The sequence below is a fragment of the Electrona antarctica genome (assembly GCF_951216825.1).
Source record: "Electrona antarctica genome assembly, chromosome: 17".
Lineage (NCBI taxonomy): Eukaryota > Metazoa > Chordata > Actinopteri > Myctophiformes > Myctophidae > Electrona > Electrona antarctica.
This window is the reverse complement of record NC_136798.1, coordinates 14,427,808-14,447,383: the sequence shown is the minus strand read 5'-3', so window position 1 is coordinate 14,447,383 and position 19,576 is coordinate 14,427,808. Positions and strand designations below refer to the sequence as shown.

General features: G+C 42.8%; 1 protein-coding gene across 1 annotated transcript; it reads right to left on the bottom strand.

The window, feature by feature from the left end:
- Positions 1–8,643: 8,643 nt before the first annotated feature.
- LOC306941526 (single-minded homolog 1-like) lies at positions 8,644–18,942 on the bottom strand (the record flags this gene model as incomplete). The annotated part of the gene is made up of 11 exons (XM_079527047.1): positions 8,644–9,380; positions 9,848–10,232; positions 10,516–10,672; positions 13,921–14,068; positions 14,395–14,501; positions 15,041–15,240; positions 15,491–15,576; positions 15,697–15,805; positions 16,048–16,137; positions 16,353–16,429; positions 18,768–18,942. The coding sequence occupies 11 exons, from the start codon at positions 18,940–18,942 to the stop codon at positions 8,644–8,646; spliced, it is 2,271 nt and encodes a 756-aa protein (XP_079383173.1).
- Positions 18,943–19,576: the final 634 nt, after the last annotated feature.

Below are 19,576 nucleotides of genomic sequence, written 5' to 3'. Positions count from 1 at the left end.
CGCAGAGTATAGCTAAAACAGAGGATTTATCATAGAAAGGGAGTGAGCCCGCCAAAGTTTTACAGAGGCAATTTGCCGTTGTCACTACACATCCCCGTTGGTTTAAAAATGTTGGCTAGGTCAGGGTATTCCATCATTTCTGATCTGTTCTGCTTCATAGACAGTTCCTGGGCGGCTTGTGAGGGGTGGGGGGGGGCCTCGTGTGCAGAGTGTGCATCGAGGACTAGCGGTACGGTGTCAGTGCCAGCCCCTCCTGCTGCTCTGCTCCACTGGTGCCGCTGCTGCCGCTGCAGGGGAATCTCCTCATTGGCATGCAGGGAGGCAACTTAGCTCCATGGAGCACCGGGAGCCTCTCCCTGGGGACGGTCTCCTTGTTCTCTCCCCATCTCTCTCTCTCTCTCTCTCTCTCTCTCTCTCTCAGCTCCTCTTTCTCCTTCATCTAGCTTTTCCCTCGTCTGTCTCCTCTTGTGCTCTCCCTTTACCCCTCTACTGCAGCTGTCACACAGTATTGCTCAGTATAGTGTTCAGAAGAAGTGAGCGAACCAGAGGGATGGTTCTGTAGGGAGGGATACAAAGGGCCTTGCCAATGCCCTGCTTTAGAAGCTGAATATGTTTCCCACATCTGAAGGACTGGAATGTCCTCACCCAAATTGTACTGACTCGGTCTTAAAGTTTGCAAGTTGTTTTCCTTTCAGTACGCATTTGAACATGCTGGTCTTTTAGAACTGTGAAAAGCCTCGGCATCACACATTTAATGACTGACTTTTGAAGATTACATTTGTAATCTTCGTAAAGGATTGGGGATCACAAAGTGCAGGATCATGTTCAGATTTGTACAAATTCCTGTCGTTAAAATCAATCGGGGGCGGTGGCTCAGGGGTAGAGTGGCCGGATGGTAACCGCAAGGTTCCCAGTTCGAACCCGGGCTCCCCCAGAATTATTGTCGAAGTGTCCTTGAGCAACACTCTGAATTGAACCCCTAATTGCTCCTGATGTGCTGGTTGGTGCCTCCCTTGCATGGTTTTCTGCCGCCATCGGTGTGTGAATGTGTGTGTGAATGGGTGAATGTAATGCACAATCTATGTAAAGCGCCTTGGATAAAGGCACTATATAAATGCACCAGCTACCATTTAATCATGTTTGATATTATTACGTCAGCTCTGACTTGTCCGGATCTCGTATCGGAAGGCAACAGATTTGAATCACACTAACATGCTGCCTGTCAGTGTTGACCTGCAATAGGTCACAGGATACAATTAAGTGCAGATCTTGAATATCCGTCTTCATGGCCAGAATCTGATCACACACACATTTGCATAATAGATACCATGCATACTGTACATTTTGAAGAACGATATTAATGATCTATGCATATGAAGTTAAGTTTAGTGGAATCTTCGGAATGTATTGTTGTCTAAGGCAGTGGTTCTCAACCAGTGGTCCGTGGACCACCAGTGGTCCTTCAGGGGGTTCCAGGTGGTCCCCAGCTAAATGATGGAGAGTTGGTACGGGTATGGGTCCATTTGGTTTCATTTTACTCTCTCAAGAGTTCAATTATTGTTAAACATCTGGAAACATTTGGAAACCAAATGGACCCGTACAGGTCCATTTGGTTTCATTTTACGCTCTCAAGAGTTCAATTATTGTTAAACATCTGCATTAATTCATTTACAACTCTCCACAATTGGAGAATGTAGAAGAATTGTTATTTTGATTGGTTGTCTCTCATTGTGGACAAAATCTTATCCAGCGACAACAAAATATTCCCATAAAGTCTAGGGTCTGAGAGGCTAAATGTCATCAAATGGTGGTCCGTGACTCAAATGCAGAATAAATAATGGGCCTTGATATGAAAAAGGTTGAAAACCACTGGTCTAAGGCATGACTAAATACGTTCAGATACAGTGAAGCATGTGCAATGAGTCAATGACATCATCAAAGGTTGCCGTGACGGGATCTTGGCGGATCAGCGAGGTGTTTACAAGAAGTGTGAACACTGAGACTGAAACAAACAAAGCACAACTCAGTGCCATGCGTCGCGACGCAGAGCCTATATCACAGAGACACAGAACGAGCGAGGCAAGGCGGCGAGAGAGAAGAGCCAGGCTGAGGGATCCTCCTGGTCTTTGTGGAGTTGAGTGAAAGGGGAGCGAGGATACCAGCCAGGCTAAAGCTGTGTGCAAATCAAGCGTGAAATCAGGAACAAAGGGATTCACGGGATTGAGGAGCATTAGATTCACACTGTCTGAGCTGTGTGTGTGTGTGTGTGTGTGTGTGGGTGTGTGGGTGTGTGGGTGTGTGTGTGTTCATTAAAGTTTTTCTTATGGCTAACTGCTGGAGGATTTGTTTTGTGTGAGAGTGTGTGTTTAGTTTTGTTGCGGGGGGGGGGGGGGGGGGGGATTCGCTTTGGTGTTTGCTACGTATAAATTGTTTGGGGGTTAGGGATAACTTTTTATGGAAATATTTGTATTTCAATAGCAAAAGGGCCTCCAATCAAAATCGCTAAAGTTAATATGATTTGATCTTTTTTCAACAAAAAGTGTGCAATTTCTGGGTATATGCTGGCTAACCACTGCTTTATAGCATCTTGCTGCAGTACTTTTTATTCTAACTTTTGTTAAAGACCTAAATTATTAAGTCACCATTGAACATTCATCTTATAGGCCACCCAGGCGTCTAGAACTATATGTACTTTAAAACGTAAGGATCACTTACCCTTTAAACTATGATAGTGCTTTGTTACTAACAAAGCAATATCACTTACTAAGTGATATTGCTTTGTTAAAGGTATATTCATTGATCAGAGCGACAGGGGCGGTATTGCAGTCGCTGTACCGCACTGTTGTGACCTATGGTCATGAAGTGTGGGTCATGACTCATGACCGAAAGAATAAGGTCGCGAATACAAGCGGCCGAAATGAGTTTTCTTCGACGGGTGGCTGGCATCTCCCTTAGAGATAGGGTGAGAAGTTCAGTCACACGAGAGAGACTCGGAGTAGAACCGCTGCTCCTTCGCCTGGAAAGGAGCCAGCTTAGATGGTTCGAGCATCTGGTTAGGATGCCTCTCGGGCGTCTCCCTATAGGGAGGTCCTCGACGTACGTCCCACTGGGAGGAGACCCCGGGGCAGACCAAGGCGCAGTTGGAGGAAACACATCGACTCACTGGCCTTGGAACGTCTCGGAATCCCCCAGGAGGAAGTCACTAATGTTGCTCTGGAGAGGGAAGTCTGGAGCACCCCCCAGTCCAAGTTGTGCACATGCACTTACTACAGTGGGGTGACACGCGACAGGCCAACAGCACACACCAAGCCCGCCCCCGCTCGATCATGATTGGCGGAAGGCCCCTCTCTATCCTGATTGGATGAAGGCTTTGCCACCTAGCCAAAAACGAAACCTAACAAAACAAAAAAATAAGTGATATTTGAATGAAGTGAAATCACTGAGTATACCTTTAAGATAAATGTGAACTAAAATAGATATTCTGATATGATTGCTATGTATAGAGTGTTTATTCAGCAACATGGGTCTCCCTGTCTAAAGTGTCTATCCAGCTCTTTAGTATACAGAAAATGCATTTTCAGGCCCGGGATACCAATTTGATCTATTCAGGAGAGAGAACTCACACAGCATACAGATTAAATCACTGAAATCGGAAGTGATAAGAAATTACTATACAAAATAGGAACTTTAGCACTATAAACTTGAAGCTGATAAATGGGGGCTCTCTCCTGATTGGCTGAAATTGGCAACCCACCCATCAGAATATAGTGCTTTAACATTAACAATATCTTCTTGTTTTAACCAAAAAACTATCACTTACCCTTCCATCAATCCATCCATCCATCCTAATTTCTTATTTATTGGTATCACTTTTTAATATAAATGTTATATTATTAATAAAATGTAAATGTGTAATATTATTTGGGGGCCCACTTGCAATATCCTCATGGGCCACCTGTGGGCCCCGGCACATGCATTGAGAACGACTGAACTACTGAATATTTAAAAGTGAAGAGGGCACTATTCAAATAAAATGGCTCATTTATTATTTTGTAGAATGCTATTATAAAAGCAATCTGATTTTATTCAGGAAGAATACGGTTAGATTTGTTTCACAGTGTGGGGGGGATTAAGGGGAAAGCGATATTTTAAGCAAGCAACATGTTGGAGATTGTGTGGGCAGGATGCAGACCAGGAACATATATTCTGGAACTGTCAAAAAATCTGAAAGACATTGGGATAATGTATGGTCTGCGATGAATAAAATACTAGGCTATATGATATACCTAAAACATGTGCGGTACTGTGTCTAGGAAACCTGACACAGGAAAATATACAAAGAGAAGATATATACCTAGTTAGAGTATTGTTGGCAGCTATAGTTTTTTTTTTCTTCTGTTTTTTTGTGGCTTTCACCTTTTATTTCATATTTTTTATGGAGGGACAGACATACAGGAAATGGGGAGAGAGATGGGGGGAAGACATGCAGTAAGGGCCGTCGGGATCGGGAGTCGAACCCGCGGCACACTGCCAGACTGGATTACCAGCCAAGGTGCCTGGACCATTGAGCCATGGCCCAGGCCTGTTGGCAGCTATAGTAAGAAAGGTTATGGTAGAAAGTGGATCCTCCGGTCCATGAACAGTGGCTGAGCATTGTGGAAGAGATGTTTATAATGGAGTAACTCATTCGTAATTCATTGAACGAATAGGAGAAATGGACTTCACCAGTAACGATGTACAAATCGGACTGTTTTGATGCTGTATGTGACCCCTTGCACTGCAACTGAAAAATTAAATGTACAATAAAAACTAGTAAAGAAGAAGAAAATCAATATGATTACATTATGATGTTTGAGTATTCCAGTGGATTGTGTGAATTGTACATTTAAATAAATTAGTAATCACTAATGGGCCATACAATGTTGGTGCTGGAACACAAACCTAATTTCCTTTCCAGTCACTAGATCAACATTCCACCTTGACCTCAGTCTCCTGGCTCAGCCAATCAGCTCAACCGGTGATGACCTCAATATCCTGGCCCACCCAATCAGAACATCTAAATTGGTTCAGGTGCACTGGGGTCTGACACACAGCCTTAAGAGGTGTCAGTAAATGCAGCGCTTCAGCGGTTTTCCCAGGTCCTGTGCTATGTCGGCTGCCTCATTTGTGGGTGACACACCAGAGGAGCACGTGTTTATGACTGTGTGTGAAATGCGTGCGTGTAAGTAATCCGTATACCTGGTTAGTAGGGAACTCCTGTACAGCTGCAGCTTGTGATATAGCGTTTGTAGAAGGCACAATGACCACAATCCCCCACGGTAGAATGCGTTGTAAAAATACAGTAGATAATGCTGGAATTAAACTTACTTAAAACCTCTGGACTTTGACCAGGATCGTCTCTGTACTTGGACTGCACTTTTTCCCCCCTACACTCTTTCCTGGCAATACCAATCTAGAAGAGCACAATGTGTTGCGTTGCAACATGTTGTGGAATTGTAGATCGGCTATTTTTGGTTAATGTTCCCCCATGAATAGTGATTCAAGTGGTTAAGTTGTGTTTTCCAGATAAGTAGGCTACTAGACTGAGGGGTAATATGTCGTTTTGCATTGATAATAATTCCACGAGGTCGTATAATACACACAAGTGTACTATGTACAAGTAGAGAAACATGTTGAAACATTTTCTTCAATGTTGGCCAGCCCAGAGGCCGCTTAATAAAGATCGAACGAGCATTCCTCTTTACCAAGTGTCACGTTGAATTATAGAGGCAACTCTGAAGCAGCACTTTAATTGATGTATGAATATGCAATTGTGCCTTTATCCTAGACCCGAAATCAATCAAGTTGGACATTCTGGGTTAATGTGAGCCTTGCCATCTACAACCCCCACACATCCTGTGGCTTTGTTTGTGAGGTCAGTATAGCCACTTCTTCATTTCTCCTCCATTCTGGTCCAATACTGAGATACAGAGCCTTATCCCTGACCTGGCTCTGGTTTGGTCCTACAGAAAACCAATAAAGCCCTTTATCTTCTCTAGCAGCTAATGCATCGACATGAAAACAAATGTTATGCAACCGCTGCTTTCCATTATGACATTTTAGAACAGTATAATATGAGATCATCGTTTGCATGGACACAAGCAGAGGTTTGTCATCTTTGAGTAGATATCAAACCAGCAGTACAGAAGAAAAAAAGATTAAGGCATCGTTATTTTAGCCTCCTTGAGTTTCACCAGCCAGGTTGCATGAGCCTTCTAACTATGAGACATGTAATAGCGTAGATGTAGATCTAAGTGATAGGATGAGGTTTGTTTGTGCGATCAAATGTGTGCACGCACATGTGCCCTTGCGTGAGAGAGAGAGAGAGAGAGAGAGGGAGGAAGAAGAGAGAGAGAGAGAGGCGTGCTTGGTCTGGGCGATGGGCCCGGTGTGTAGCCAGTTCTACATGTGTATGCCTTTAGCGCCCAATACTATACTGTAGTGTTATTAGAGTGATTGAAAAATGCATAGGTCTAGTATCCCAAGTAACTATAAACAAAGATGTATTTGTGGACACACAGACACACACACACACACACACACACACACACACACACACACACACACACACACACACACACACACCTATCCTCAGTTGGATGATGTCAACAACAGAGCAGTGTAATAGCTGTACTTCCTGGAATGACAGCGTTGGTGATGTCTGGCAGCCCATCAGATGCCTCTGTCAGCGGTGACTGATGGGAGCTCGGCATCCAGACCCAGACGGTGTCCAGGTCTCGTTCAGCCCAGACGGCCAGGGCCAGCGCTAGCACTACACATGAATAACTTACATACATTAAAATACACAGCAGAGAAATTACCTCTGCGGGGAGGTCAAAGTGGTTAAACGTGTGAGTTAAACTGCTCCAAACAGCAGAAACATGTGCCGGCACCGCTGGCAGCGCAGCTAATGAGATTCAAAGTGTCTACAATTTAAAAAAAATGAAAGCTTAGTAGTCGCATGCAACAGTTTGCTCTAAGTCATAGTGATTTGCAACGGATGGTTTTGTTATTATTTCTCCCTTTTTATTTGATTTATTTGAACTGATGTTCCTTTCAAACGGTGTACTGTATATCTAAGAGTTTTCACGAGGGATGATTACAAATATTTATTTAGTCATTGTTGCTACGAAATAGAGGAAAATATTTTGAGCTCTTGTTAAACAGTTCAAATAATTTGGTATTTCTATTAGGCTCGTAAGCTGAACGCATACAGTTTACGCATCCTATTTAGTCATTGTTACCCATGTATTCTTGAGATTGTATACTGATTTTGCAGGCCCCGTTGGCCATTATGGTAGGAAATCCAAATATTATCATATAATGTACGCACAATTCTGAGAAAAGAAAAGGAAAGAGACAAAACAAAACAAATTTCTAATTGTATTTTTTTGGCCACCGCAGAATTATTCTGTTCATGGTCAAACCAGCTTTTATTGGCAACAGATGTAAGACAAAACTAGCACAGCCAAAATTGTTTGATTGCAACTGTATTTATATTTAAAAGACATATTCTTCCAATTAATAAATAATCTTGTGACTCGTTCAAAAAGTTGTTGATCGTATTTACATTATAAATAAAATGACAGAAACAAAAGACATTTGACATAGTCTTGGATTTGGAAAAGAAAACCCAGCCAGCCATACAAACAAACTTAAACGTGGAAAAATACTGGGGGAACAAAGTAAAACTCATCCGTTCGGTGGTTAAATATGTGAAAGAAGACATTTCCCTTTTCTTTTATGTGTGTGGGGGGGGGGGGGGGGGGGGGTAATAGTAAAAAAATCTTAGTTTCAAACATTGGTGTGTGAGAGAACAAAACCATTCTTGTAATCTCTCTATGGCCCCTATAGAATATGTAGAATCATTTCCCCATGTTTTCTTTTTAACCGCAAACAATATTGGCTTATCTTTGAAAAATGGAAATCCAAGCATTCAAACAAAGTGTATATAATCCCACAAGTAAGTATTCTACAGGAATAATGACAACACATACAGAAAACAACATTTTGCCAATTAGACCCACGGACAAATAAATACTAGAAAACACTGGACATCTTGCAATGGTGAAGTGCTCGCTTTCCTGTGGTGAATTGTACGTGAAAAACATTATGCCGCAAGCAATCTATTTTGGTGAAGGGGCAATGGAACGGCCTTTTCTTAGAGCCTTGGGACAGATTAACTCAAAGGACCACTGATGCATGAGACGGTTAGGACAGAAACGCTTGGTTGATGTTTAACCACAATCAAAACTTGAGTCGTTTTTACAGGGAAGAGAATTATTTATTTTTTTCAAGTACCAAGAATCCCTATGTAATGGAGCAATCCCTCAGCTTACCTGGGCTAAAATCACAAAATGCTTGATCATCTGAATCTTGTGAAAACATCCTCGGTGAAAATAGAAAAAGGTAACAGCATACATGCTGGACTAGTTACTTAAAATACTGCTGAATGCACTACCAAGGGCCATAAAGCCAGGCTGCCTTTTTTCTTTTTTTTAAACTTTACACAGTATTTTGCATGTCAGTATGTGGCTGTGCATACAGTGGCATCTTGCTGCGACGTCCTCATGTAGACGATCTGGCCATCTGAATAAGATAAGGTCAGCTTCCATTGGTGATGATAACTGAGGTGGCCTTGTGTCCCTGCATCTGGTCCGCCTGCATCCTCATATGTGAGGCCATGTCATACTGGACTCCTCCGCAGCTCAGCCCAGAGTAGCTGCGCAGGCTCTCTGAATCATACAGGTGTTCTAGAGAGTAGCCAGTCAAAGCATAGGCTGCTTGCCTGTCCAGAGGCTGTCTGTCTTGGGATTGATAAAGCAGTGGGCTGCCCTGGGCCTGCGGCGGATGTGGGGACAGATCTGTCTGCATGTACTCTTTAGTGAGGGACAGGCCTGACCTGGAGATCCCATCAGAGCTGGGGCTGCTGAGACGGGACAAGGTGATTGGACTGGTCGCGTTGTCGTCGTTGTCGTGGGGACAGGGCACTTTGCCGCTGTCCCGGTGGTGGAGCCGTTCGGAGGTGAGGTCGATGCTGGCGACTCCGGGGCCGCGGCACACCACACTCGACCCGGGGTTGGAGAGGGGGAGGGAGGCCGTGAAGCAAGGGCTGTGAGCCTTGGCAAGGCCCGACACATCCATGGGCCCCTTGTGCTGCTGCAGACGGCTCTCTTCTTCTTTGATCATCTGCTGTGTGGCGCGGATGAGCGTCTCCATCTTGCTGGGCTCTTGAGGGCTGGCCCGGAAGTGGTCGCCGTGGTAACGCTCTCCTGAATCACTGGTGGAACCGCCTCCGTCTGGGGAGCTCACAACACTCTCTTCATCCCAGTGGCCCCGCCCTGGCAGAGAAAATGGACAGATTACAAAACAATGAATTGGGTTAATAAGTAATTCGGTTTCTGTTGTATTCATGATGAAGGTGAACAATGTTCATACATTTGCACACAATACAAATACATTCTGGTTAGTGTACGGCTTCTTATTTGTGTCTTCTGAATAAATTATTATTATTATTATTTTTACAGAATTGTGTCTGTTAGACCAAGTTATGTCTTGGTAAAAGTGTGGCATGGGGCTGGGCAGATAATAGGCTACTGTACTTTGTGGAAGTGAAATGTGAAATGACTTTGCTTTTGATTGGAAGCAATTTTTGCACAACAGATGGTAGCAATCAGCAGGCTGGCAGGAGATGGTGTAAACAACTTAGCATGGCCTATAATGACATTTGGACAGCAACTACCAAAAGTAGCACACCCAGGGTTATTTTGCAAAGCAGATGGCCATGGTCTCACACCCAACATCTCACCATGGATTGCACCGTGGTAAGCTCCGATGTCATAGCCCTCGCCGTTCTCCAGCGTTGACTTGGGCAGTGACAGAACTGAGCGCGTGGCGTCCCACCATGCCTCACGCCCCGACTGGGGAGTCCCCAAGAAGTAGCGTCCGCCCTGGCAGCGGACACGGTCGCAGGTGCTGGCATTAGGATGGACTTGTGCGTGGGCAAGGTCCTCCTCTGTGATGCCCAGTCCGTAGCATAGGGGGGCAGTGTCTGGATACAGTCTGTAGGCACAAGATGCCTCCGCAGATTCCCCGGCATCCAGAAGCTGGGGCGAGGCGGAGTCTGTCAGTGGACTCCCTCCCCATTGGCTGTCCTGATCCGACTCAGAGCGCTCAGTGTTGAAAGCTGAGAACTGTTGGACAGAGTTATAAGAAATGTGGTTGTTTAAACATTGACCGGAATCTCCCCTTTTCTCTCCTCCTTTTTCCCCCTACACCAAATCTCTTTGTCGACACTTGTCGATCTACAAGCTCACAATGCACTGTAACGCGAGGCTTTGTGAGCTTGTAGATCTTCTATTTTTGCGGTATGTTCACCCCCGAATAGGGACGCCCCCGGTTTCATGAGGTTAAACTTTCTGGTTATAGCCATGATGAATCTGATGAGCATGTCTCAGTTAATGGGCTGTTTATTACCTGAGGGTAGGGTGACATTCTGGCTTTGGCCTTGCTCGGTGTCAGACGTGACTTGGTGGTCTTCCTGTCCTCGGTGTGAGCGGTGGCATAGGGGAACGCCGGCTTGCTGGGGCTCATCTGGTCCAAGGACAGCTGCATCCCCTTATATTCAGTATCCCTATCCGACAACCAAAGACATAAATATACATCTAAATAAATGTTTTCATAACTTTTGCTTGTCCAGGGTAGAGTTCAATCAGTCACACGTGACGTCCACACCTGAAAGCTGTGCAGCACAACCACAAGTCCTCTGTGGCTGGCCGTCAAACATTGCATGCAATTGAGATGAAATGCTTTGCCCAAAGGCACCTGAGTGGTTTGTGTTGTTGGGAGATTAGGGGTCGTTACTTATTTGCTTTCCTTGCCCAGAGTTTTCCAGCTGTTTCTTGGGGTTGATTTCTCTAGCCTTCAGGCTATACCATTAAGCTCAATTTAATCTGGAGAACTTCTGTTACATACACGGTAGTGTTTCCTATCACAATTTACTAATGTTGAGTGTTTCCCAACAACATGATAGTGTTAACTATCACATTTATACCATTTATACAGCTGTTCAGTGTTTTTTTTTTCTTCAGCATGACAGTGTACTAGCAGCAATAGTGTACAAACCATGTGACAACCAACATCACTCTGTAGCAGACGTCTTGGCCAATATTACATTATAGATAACAAAACAGACCCATTTCACAAAACACTATTTCTGCGAATGGAGTGATTGTGAGGACTATGAGAAGTGAAAACAGCATTTAAGATAAACTACCGAGATTAAGCCCACCCATTTCTCTGTATTGAGTAGTCTAGTATAATGAGAAAACTAACAGACACCCTAGGTGAAGTTAATCATTCTTTGCTGTTGTACAACCATTGCCGGAACATAATGTGTGTAGCCATGTGCCCACACACATACACATGCATGCACAAACGCATGCACAAACGCATTCACGCACGCACGCACGCACGCACGCACGCACGCACGCACGCACGCACGCACGCACGCACGCACGCACGCACGCACGCACGCACGCACGCACACACACACACACACACACACACACACACACACACACACACACACACACACACACACACACACACACACACACACACACACACACACACACACACACACACACACACACACACACACACACTCTCCAACCTTTCCCTTTAGTGTCAACACTAGGCCTTAACTTACTCTCAACTTGCGCTCTCTAATCACACAAACACACGCACATGCATGTTTTTGATTGATTGGAGGCCACTCAGGCCAGTGGTGGTGATCGGTTGTTGTGCAGACACTGACAGTACATGAGCCATTTCTGACATGTTAACCTACTGTCCTGCAGCTGAACTCCATCTGGGTGTCCACGTCCAGGGAGCAAAAAGTCTCCCGTGTCAAGAACTCAGCAAACACGGCCCTATTCTTAACTTATCACATCAACAGTATGTAATAGTAGCTACTGGCATTTGAAACCCCATGTGGCCCATCCCTGACCCCCACACAGACAGCCTCTTTAATATGTCTCTAAATATGACCCATTCTTTATGTATGACACTTTAGGGGGAAAGGCTGTGTTTAGATAGTGTGTAAGAGTTGTTTGCTCTTGCAGGTATTGCAGTGGCGGCTGGGCTCTGCATCCTATCTGTGACCTGGGTGACTTATGTCTGAGCCAATACGGTTGGGCTTTTGTGCAAACTCAGCTGTGTTAGCAGAATTCCGCCTCGGGGTCAATGTCAGACCACATCGCATCTGAAATGTGCCACCAGCAAAACTCCCAATCATGATGTATTAATGGAATCTTCTTGGATTAACCACTTAAGCCCTATACTGTATTTTTAAAATAAATTGAAATTGCACTGTGCAACGCCTCCCAAGTCCCAATGAGACACATTGTGAATTTATAGATACTGTATGCATTTCTTTTTTTATCTACATTTTTGTTTGGATTTTTAAAAAGATTTGCCACTTTGCCTATACATGTATAATGACTTGCCCGTGTTAAAGTGGTTAGGAAAAGGTGACTTCAACAAGTTGTACTAATACATTTCAGGAAATTGTCTATGAGCTTGTAGATCTGCTATTTTTGAAAAATCATGAAAATGTGGCGCAAATCTTTGAATATATATTCTTTCACAGCGAACATTTTTAACTCAAATATTTGCTTCATGGGAGGTCCCTGGAGGTCCGTGGCCAAATACAGATAATTCTGGGGGTCCTTGACATGAAAAAGGTTGAGCACCACTGACATAGAAACATGTGTTTTTCAGAAAACTGAAGGCATGGCAAAAATAGTCAAACTGCAAGCTATATTTGCTACTTTTGTGTGACACTGTAGTATGGCAAAGTAGGGCATTTATTCACTGAAAAGTATTAAAAAGTTAAAATATAGAGATACAAGGTTTCTGCCTGACAGCGACAATATATAGTAGCCTGTATATTTATTTTACATAATTTATTATTGCTAATTGTCACTGATACAGAATTAAAGAGATCCTAACTAAAGAAGACATTTAACGACTACATGCATGCACATTTGTATACACTCACAAACGTGTGTAAGATCACACACATGAAGAGCACACACACACACACACACACACACACACACACACACACACACACACACACACACACACACACACACACACACACACACACACACACACACACACAAGCAAACACAAAATAAGAGGTACGTGTGGATCAACCAAACTAACATGGGCAGCCTCTATTTGAGATAGCTATTGATTCCCAGTTCACCGTTTTATGGATTTTTCTTTCCGTATAGCCTGCAGATCGATGGTGACAGTAGAGGTTTTGTGATGGGGTTGAACCCAGGTGTTTGTCTTGTTGTCTCAAAGGGCCGCAGTGATTTCTCTCTTTTTTTCCTCCCCTGCTCTCATAACGCGCAACGTGTGAAAAGCAGCATCAGTATTTTGCAGGGAATTAAAGGGGGAAAACTGTCAAAGGATAAAGATTTCTCTTATAGAGATAATACCTTTTGCTGCCTTTGACACAGTGAGTTGCTGTCTGGCACAAATTGGTGCATGGTACAACAATTTGACTTGATAAATGTTGATATTGCTGCATGTTGACTGCTCTGCTGTATGCAAACACCCAGAGATACAGTAGTCTATATATTTCCTCCATCCTAGCTCACTTTTGTCTGTCTGTTCATGTTTAACATTTACATTAATTCAAGCTGCCTGTCCATTTTGAGGAAAATCTGTTACATTTTACTCAATTCTTATAGAGCACACTATAGTAATATTCTATAGCGCTTTACATTTTAGATTGGAAATGGGAATGGAGGGTGGAATGTCATTTAGGACTTGGTTAGGACTAGTTATGTAAATGAGCCTTACGTGAGGACATAGTTGACGCTGACAATGCAGTGGGGCCGGGAGGAACGGCTGTTGTGAACGATTGTGGCGTAGCTCTGGACCCAGACCCAGCCTCCGTGCTTGGCCAGGAAACGATAGTATTTAGTGGTGACTTGGCCCTTCACCAGCACTGCGGAGGAAAGACAAGGCAATGTCACAGATTGTGTTGGATATGGTTACAGTTGTGTGTGTGTGTGTGTGTGTGTGTGTGTGTGTGTGTGTGTGTGTGTGTGTGTGTGTGTGTGTGTGTGTGTGTGTGTGTGTGTGTGTGTGTGTGTGTGTGTGTGTGTGTGTGTGTGTGTGTGTGTGTGTGTGGGCGGGCGGACAGTAAAGTATTCATAAGCATATGCTGTGTATTTATCGACACACTGAACAAGGTACAAGTTACTTGCAGAAAGGCGGGCCAGAACCTATACTGCTGCGACAGCACCATAGGTCAGACCTGTTTGAACTTACAGAGGTGGTGTGCACAACGCAGGTGAAAGGTGTCACAGCTGTGCACGTGGTGGTACAGGGTCTTCTCTATGAGGTCCTGGGGCTCATAACCAGTCAGCTCCGCTACCCTGCATGCAGAGGGGGGAAGTTGACAACATGTGAGTGACTCAGCAATTTCCCCCCCACATAGCCTGTATATGTTCGATAAATAAAACCTTGTTGTTTTTCTGTAGATCCCCCCCCCCCCCTCTTGTTAACAGGCATGGGGACATTATGGCTTGGCGTGTAACTATAGGCTGATTATGATGATGATGATCATCATCATCTGCTGGAAAACATGGTAATGCTTTGTAAATGTAACAGAAGCAACTGTTTCAATATATGTCAAACAATACAAAATAACATGTCCCAAAAAATAAATATAACTCGACAAAGACATAATAAGTAAAGCCTGATTTATGCTCCGTCGCACGCCGAAAATAGCATGAGACCTGTGCTCTTCGGTTTAACATGAGCACGCAGGTCTGCGCGACGCGTCAAAAATAAATAGCTAATAGCTTTTTATTTTTGGTGAACTGAAGTGGGGCTATGAGGCTTAAGATTTCTAGTTAAGGGTTGTGTGAACAGTTTTATAGGCCTACATCCTATATATATACCGGTAGGCTACCTGGAATCGAGAAATATGAGTTTCATGTCCAGACTGGCTCTGAACATGAACATGTTGCTGTGGAGTTTGATCTCCGTGACGGCGCTGGGAGGCAGCGAGTGTCCCACCGCTACCAGGCCCACGTTCTGGTAGCAGCCTTCAAACGGAGAGATGTCCAGGCTGTACTGGCGGATCTTCAGGTAGCCACTGCAATGGATCACCTGCCAAACAATTACAATAATTTGTTTTATGCCACAGGCTATAGCAGTTGGTGTAGGCGGCGCCTAAAGATGCAAACATTTATTAAAACAGGAGCCTGCTGGAATAGGCCCAGAGGCCCGTATGTTTCATTTAGCCCACATTTACCTATAACGTTACATTACTTCAATTAACTTGATAAATTAATTTCTTCGGTTAATTAATTGAAATAATAAACCAATAAAGGTTTCAATTCGGGGTTTGCCTTATTACCTTATATCCACCGCTGGTGAGGCCTGCATTTCTTTTAGCGAGCACGCATTTCATTCTCAAGAAGAAGGAGCGCTCCACTTCATATTCTGAAAAATAATAAATTAATTATAGGCCATCCTGGTTACGTCCCACTGTATAGGCCTATTCCATGAAAAAACAATTCAACGTGTAAAATTGAGATCGCGACATATTCCTACCTAGCCTACCTTGTACATAATGAGAGTGGTAAGGTTGGTGCGGTGTCAAGACGGCCGTCATTTCGTCGTGGTCGGCCGGGTGGACGTACTCGTAAATACTGTTGCCAGTCAACTCTACCTGTTAAAAAATAGCACTCGGCTAAATAAGGCTATGGTAATTTAATGGATCGACACTTTTTTATTATAGCCTATATAATGCTTTTGTGCGATATATAATTTTTGTGAGGCTACATAATAAATAGCCTAATGAAGGCATGCATGAGATAACGCTATACAAAGTGAAAATACTAAAAGAAATACGGTATACAAAAGATATAAATGTCATTAAGAAGAACGCCCAAAACGTTTGTCAAAACGAACCTGAGACAGTCCCAAATGGACCGATGCTGTTTCTGAAATGTACATGATCTTCCCATCCGGAGCCACAACAAAGATGAATCCATCCAATGTCTGCAACACACCATACACAATTAACAATTAGCCCAGTTCGCAAAACCATTAAGGCTTCGTTACGCCTACTTGTAATAACAAATGTGTTAATTAGTTTCGCGGTGTATAGGCCATGGTGACAGGTGTAGCCTATTGGCCATGGTGACATGTGTAGCCTATATAGGCCATGGTGACAGGTGTAGCCTATTGGCCATGGTGACAGGTGTAGCCTATACCTGCAGTAAGTGGGATCCTAGCTCACGCCCGACATTGTCCAATGATCTTCTGGGATGACCCCAGGCTTCACCCAAACCTATACAGAACCATCAGCACATGTCAGCATTTATTCTGTGAAATTATTAGTTATTGTAGCTACAACTGTTTTTCAATTCGATATTTTATGTTTTTTGTATTTTATTGTAAGATTAACAAAAAATGTACAGCATGTTAGTGAAATTAATTAGTGTATATAGGGCCTTTCTTTACCCTATACAATAAGGCTATTAGTCAAACGTTAGGCAATATCCTATGGCTATACATGCATGTTTTTGTAAGGCCATAAATCCTAAATCAATAACTCTATAAGTTACAGATCCTTGCAGCAAAAATCTGAGACAGTATAATAAACGTCTTTCTCGCACAATAATCACTAAATCACATAATATGCAAGATCATATACAGCATCATGATTCGTATTTGTATACATCCCACATGCATGGTTTACAATTGCATGCAGTGAAATAGGTACTGTGGTTTTGGCTAAGAAATTGAACAAACGAAATAAAGTAACAATAGTGGTAAATGTATAGATCAAAATATTAAATATTAAGCACGTGCACTGTTTTAGGTGCTGTGTAGGGTCCTACTTCACGCACGCACGCACACACACGTCAACCGCTTTCAACCAAAAAAAATAGTAGATCTGCAAGCTCAGCTTTAGAATGGATCTTAAGTGGTTAAACAGCATTTGAACTACTAAACCAACCTTTTTGTAGGCTATAATATATGCCTCACAGCAACTGTATAGTTGGAGCTGATGTGAAAAGGCTATAGCTTTATCAAACAGGTGGTGCAACATTGTGGAAGAGCGCCTCTTATTCTCAAATGATTGCCATTCACTCGAACATATTTCAAAAAAAGTAGTATCACTGCATTTTAAAGATACTACTTTTTTAAATATGTATGTGACAAATAAAGATTGATTGATTGATAAAGATTGATTGAACAAACAATCCGAGTTAAATTCATGTCCCAAACAAACAGGCCTTATATAGACCTATTTATATAGTCTTTTGGGGGAAATTGAGAGTGTTTCAAATGATGGATTAAAAATGACCAAATCAAGTGAATAATAATAATAATAATAATAATAATTAATGAGCCTTTTTGGATATAGCTCATTTTACTATATGTGTTGCTATTGGTTTCTCTCTCTCTCACACACACACACACACACACACACACACACACACACACACACACACACACACACACACACACACACACACACACACACACAGAGAGATATCTATAGACTATCCTGGAATAAGATATATGATATTAAAGGGGATATAGTGAATGTTATGATATATGTTTTGTCCAAGCTTGCAGCTTTCAACTGAGAACAAAGGAGATATATAGCCTACTGTTAGTACTGTATATGCTAACTATACTGCACACACGACATGGTGCTTGGCGATTAGGTTTCTCTCCTCGGTATGTGTCTGCCTAAATACGACGGTTATTAGTGTGGCCTATAGTTTCAATTGGGTGACCTATATATCAACATATCAGAAGAAAGGGTGATTGGAAGATGATGCCGTTTTTAGAGACTGACATGACTTGCATTGATACTAGATATCACAGTCTGAGTTTCAGGCTGGCTATATAGGCCTTGTTTTTGGCGGGTACCGTATCACCACTAAACCCGTTTATTAATATGTTGTAACGATAACGGTGACAATAACAAGTGCAACTGCATGTTGTTGGTGCGACTGACTGTGGAGCATTTATGTCCAGCTAAACAAACAAATAATACCCTACCCTATACCTATCATTTCTGCACCATATATACATTATTGAAGAGGAAAGCTGCGGTTATAGCCTAAACGTTTGTCTCCTGCTTTTACACGCCTGTACGCACGGCTTGAGGTGATTTCAACCATAGAGCTGTATATAATTGGTGTGTCTTGTTTTCAGTCACGCAAAGAAGAATCCTGCAGAGACCTAAAGATGGTTGCAAATCGTTCACTTATTGCTGAAGCATTTCGATTCACTGACCTCGGTCCATTTATAAAGCCATAGGCCTATATGCAGCCTGTTCGGTTGAGACACGGTTATATATTTTTTGGAATGCGCGAGGTTATAGCCAAATAATATTAGATGGGTATATTAGGCCATGCTATATACACAGTACTATTTTTTACCAGTACCATTTTTAAATGTAATTAATTCATTAAGTAATTTGTTTATATTGGTATTTAGTTATTAAGGCGAGTCTACTGAATTAGACAGCTAAAACAAGAAATAGTGTTTGCGCTCATGCGCAAGTTATAGTGTATGCGCTGGCAATGGCGCATAATTAAATTGTGAAAGAGAAATAGTAGACTGTAGACATATAAATGGAAACCATGAGGATAGAACTCGCTTACCCTGAGGGAAGACAATTCTCATCTTCAGGTAGCTTGTCGTCAGTCTAATGATCGACGCTTTGTCCAGCTGAGATGTTATGGCCGACGGCAGTGGCAGCATTTTGGCCAGTTCATAGAATTCACTGTTCTCCTTTTCTCGTCTAGTCCTTGCGGCAGTTTTAGATTTCTCCTTCATGTCGCCGTCCTTCCCCTTTCGAGAGATATGTGGTTATATCCTTCCTCGACACCCACGCTGGTCATTCAAAACACGGGGACAGAGTTCTTTCCGTTTTGTCGCCTTCTCATGATATATTCGTTTCGTCAACTAAAACGGCGGCGATTGGATACTTTACATCCTCTATCCGGTTGAATTCCAAGGAACTCGATATCCTGGGCAGTCTGATGGACTAGTACGCTGAAATTCTTCGAGTTGAAGTAGTTAAACTTGCAGTCATAAAGCCGATGGTGCCATCACTGACATTCCTGCAAAACCTGCAAGATCAATATACAACCAGTGTCATTATTCACGCATTATATTCACGCATTATTCGTCATGCCATAGGTCAATTAAAAAAATATATAACCGAGGGAAAACATAACATGCAGCAGCAGTGCAGCATCAACTATATGTTATATAAACAATAATATAGTTCACATATATAGGGCATATATACATATATTTTATTTGGGCTACACTGTAGCCAATACAGGCCTTGCACAGCGAGTAGCAATAACAAATAACTTAAGCGCTGCGACTGAAAATACGTAAATAAACATAGCCTATATGCATACATATTAGGCTATAGGCTAATCTTTCAATTCCAAAGATG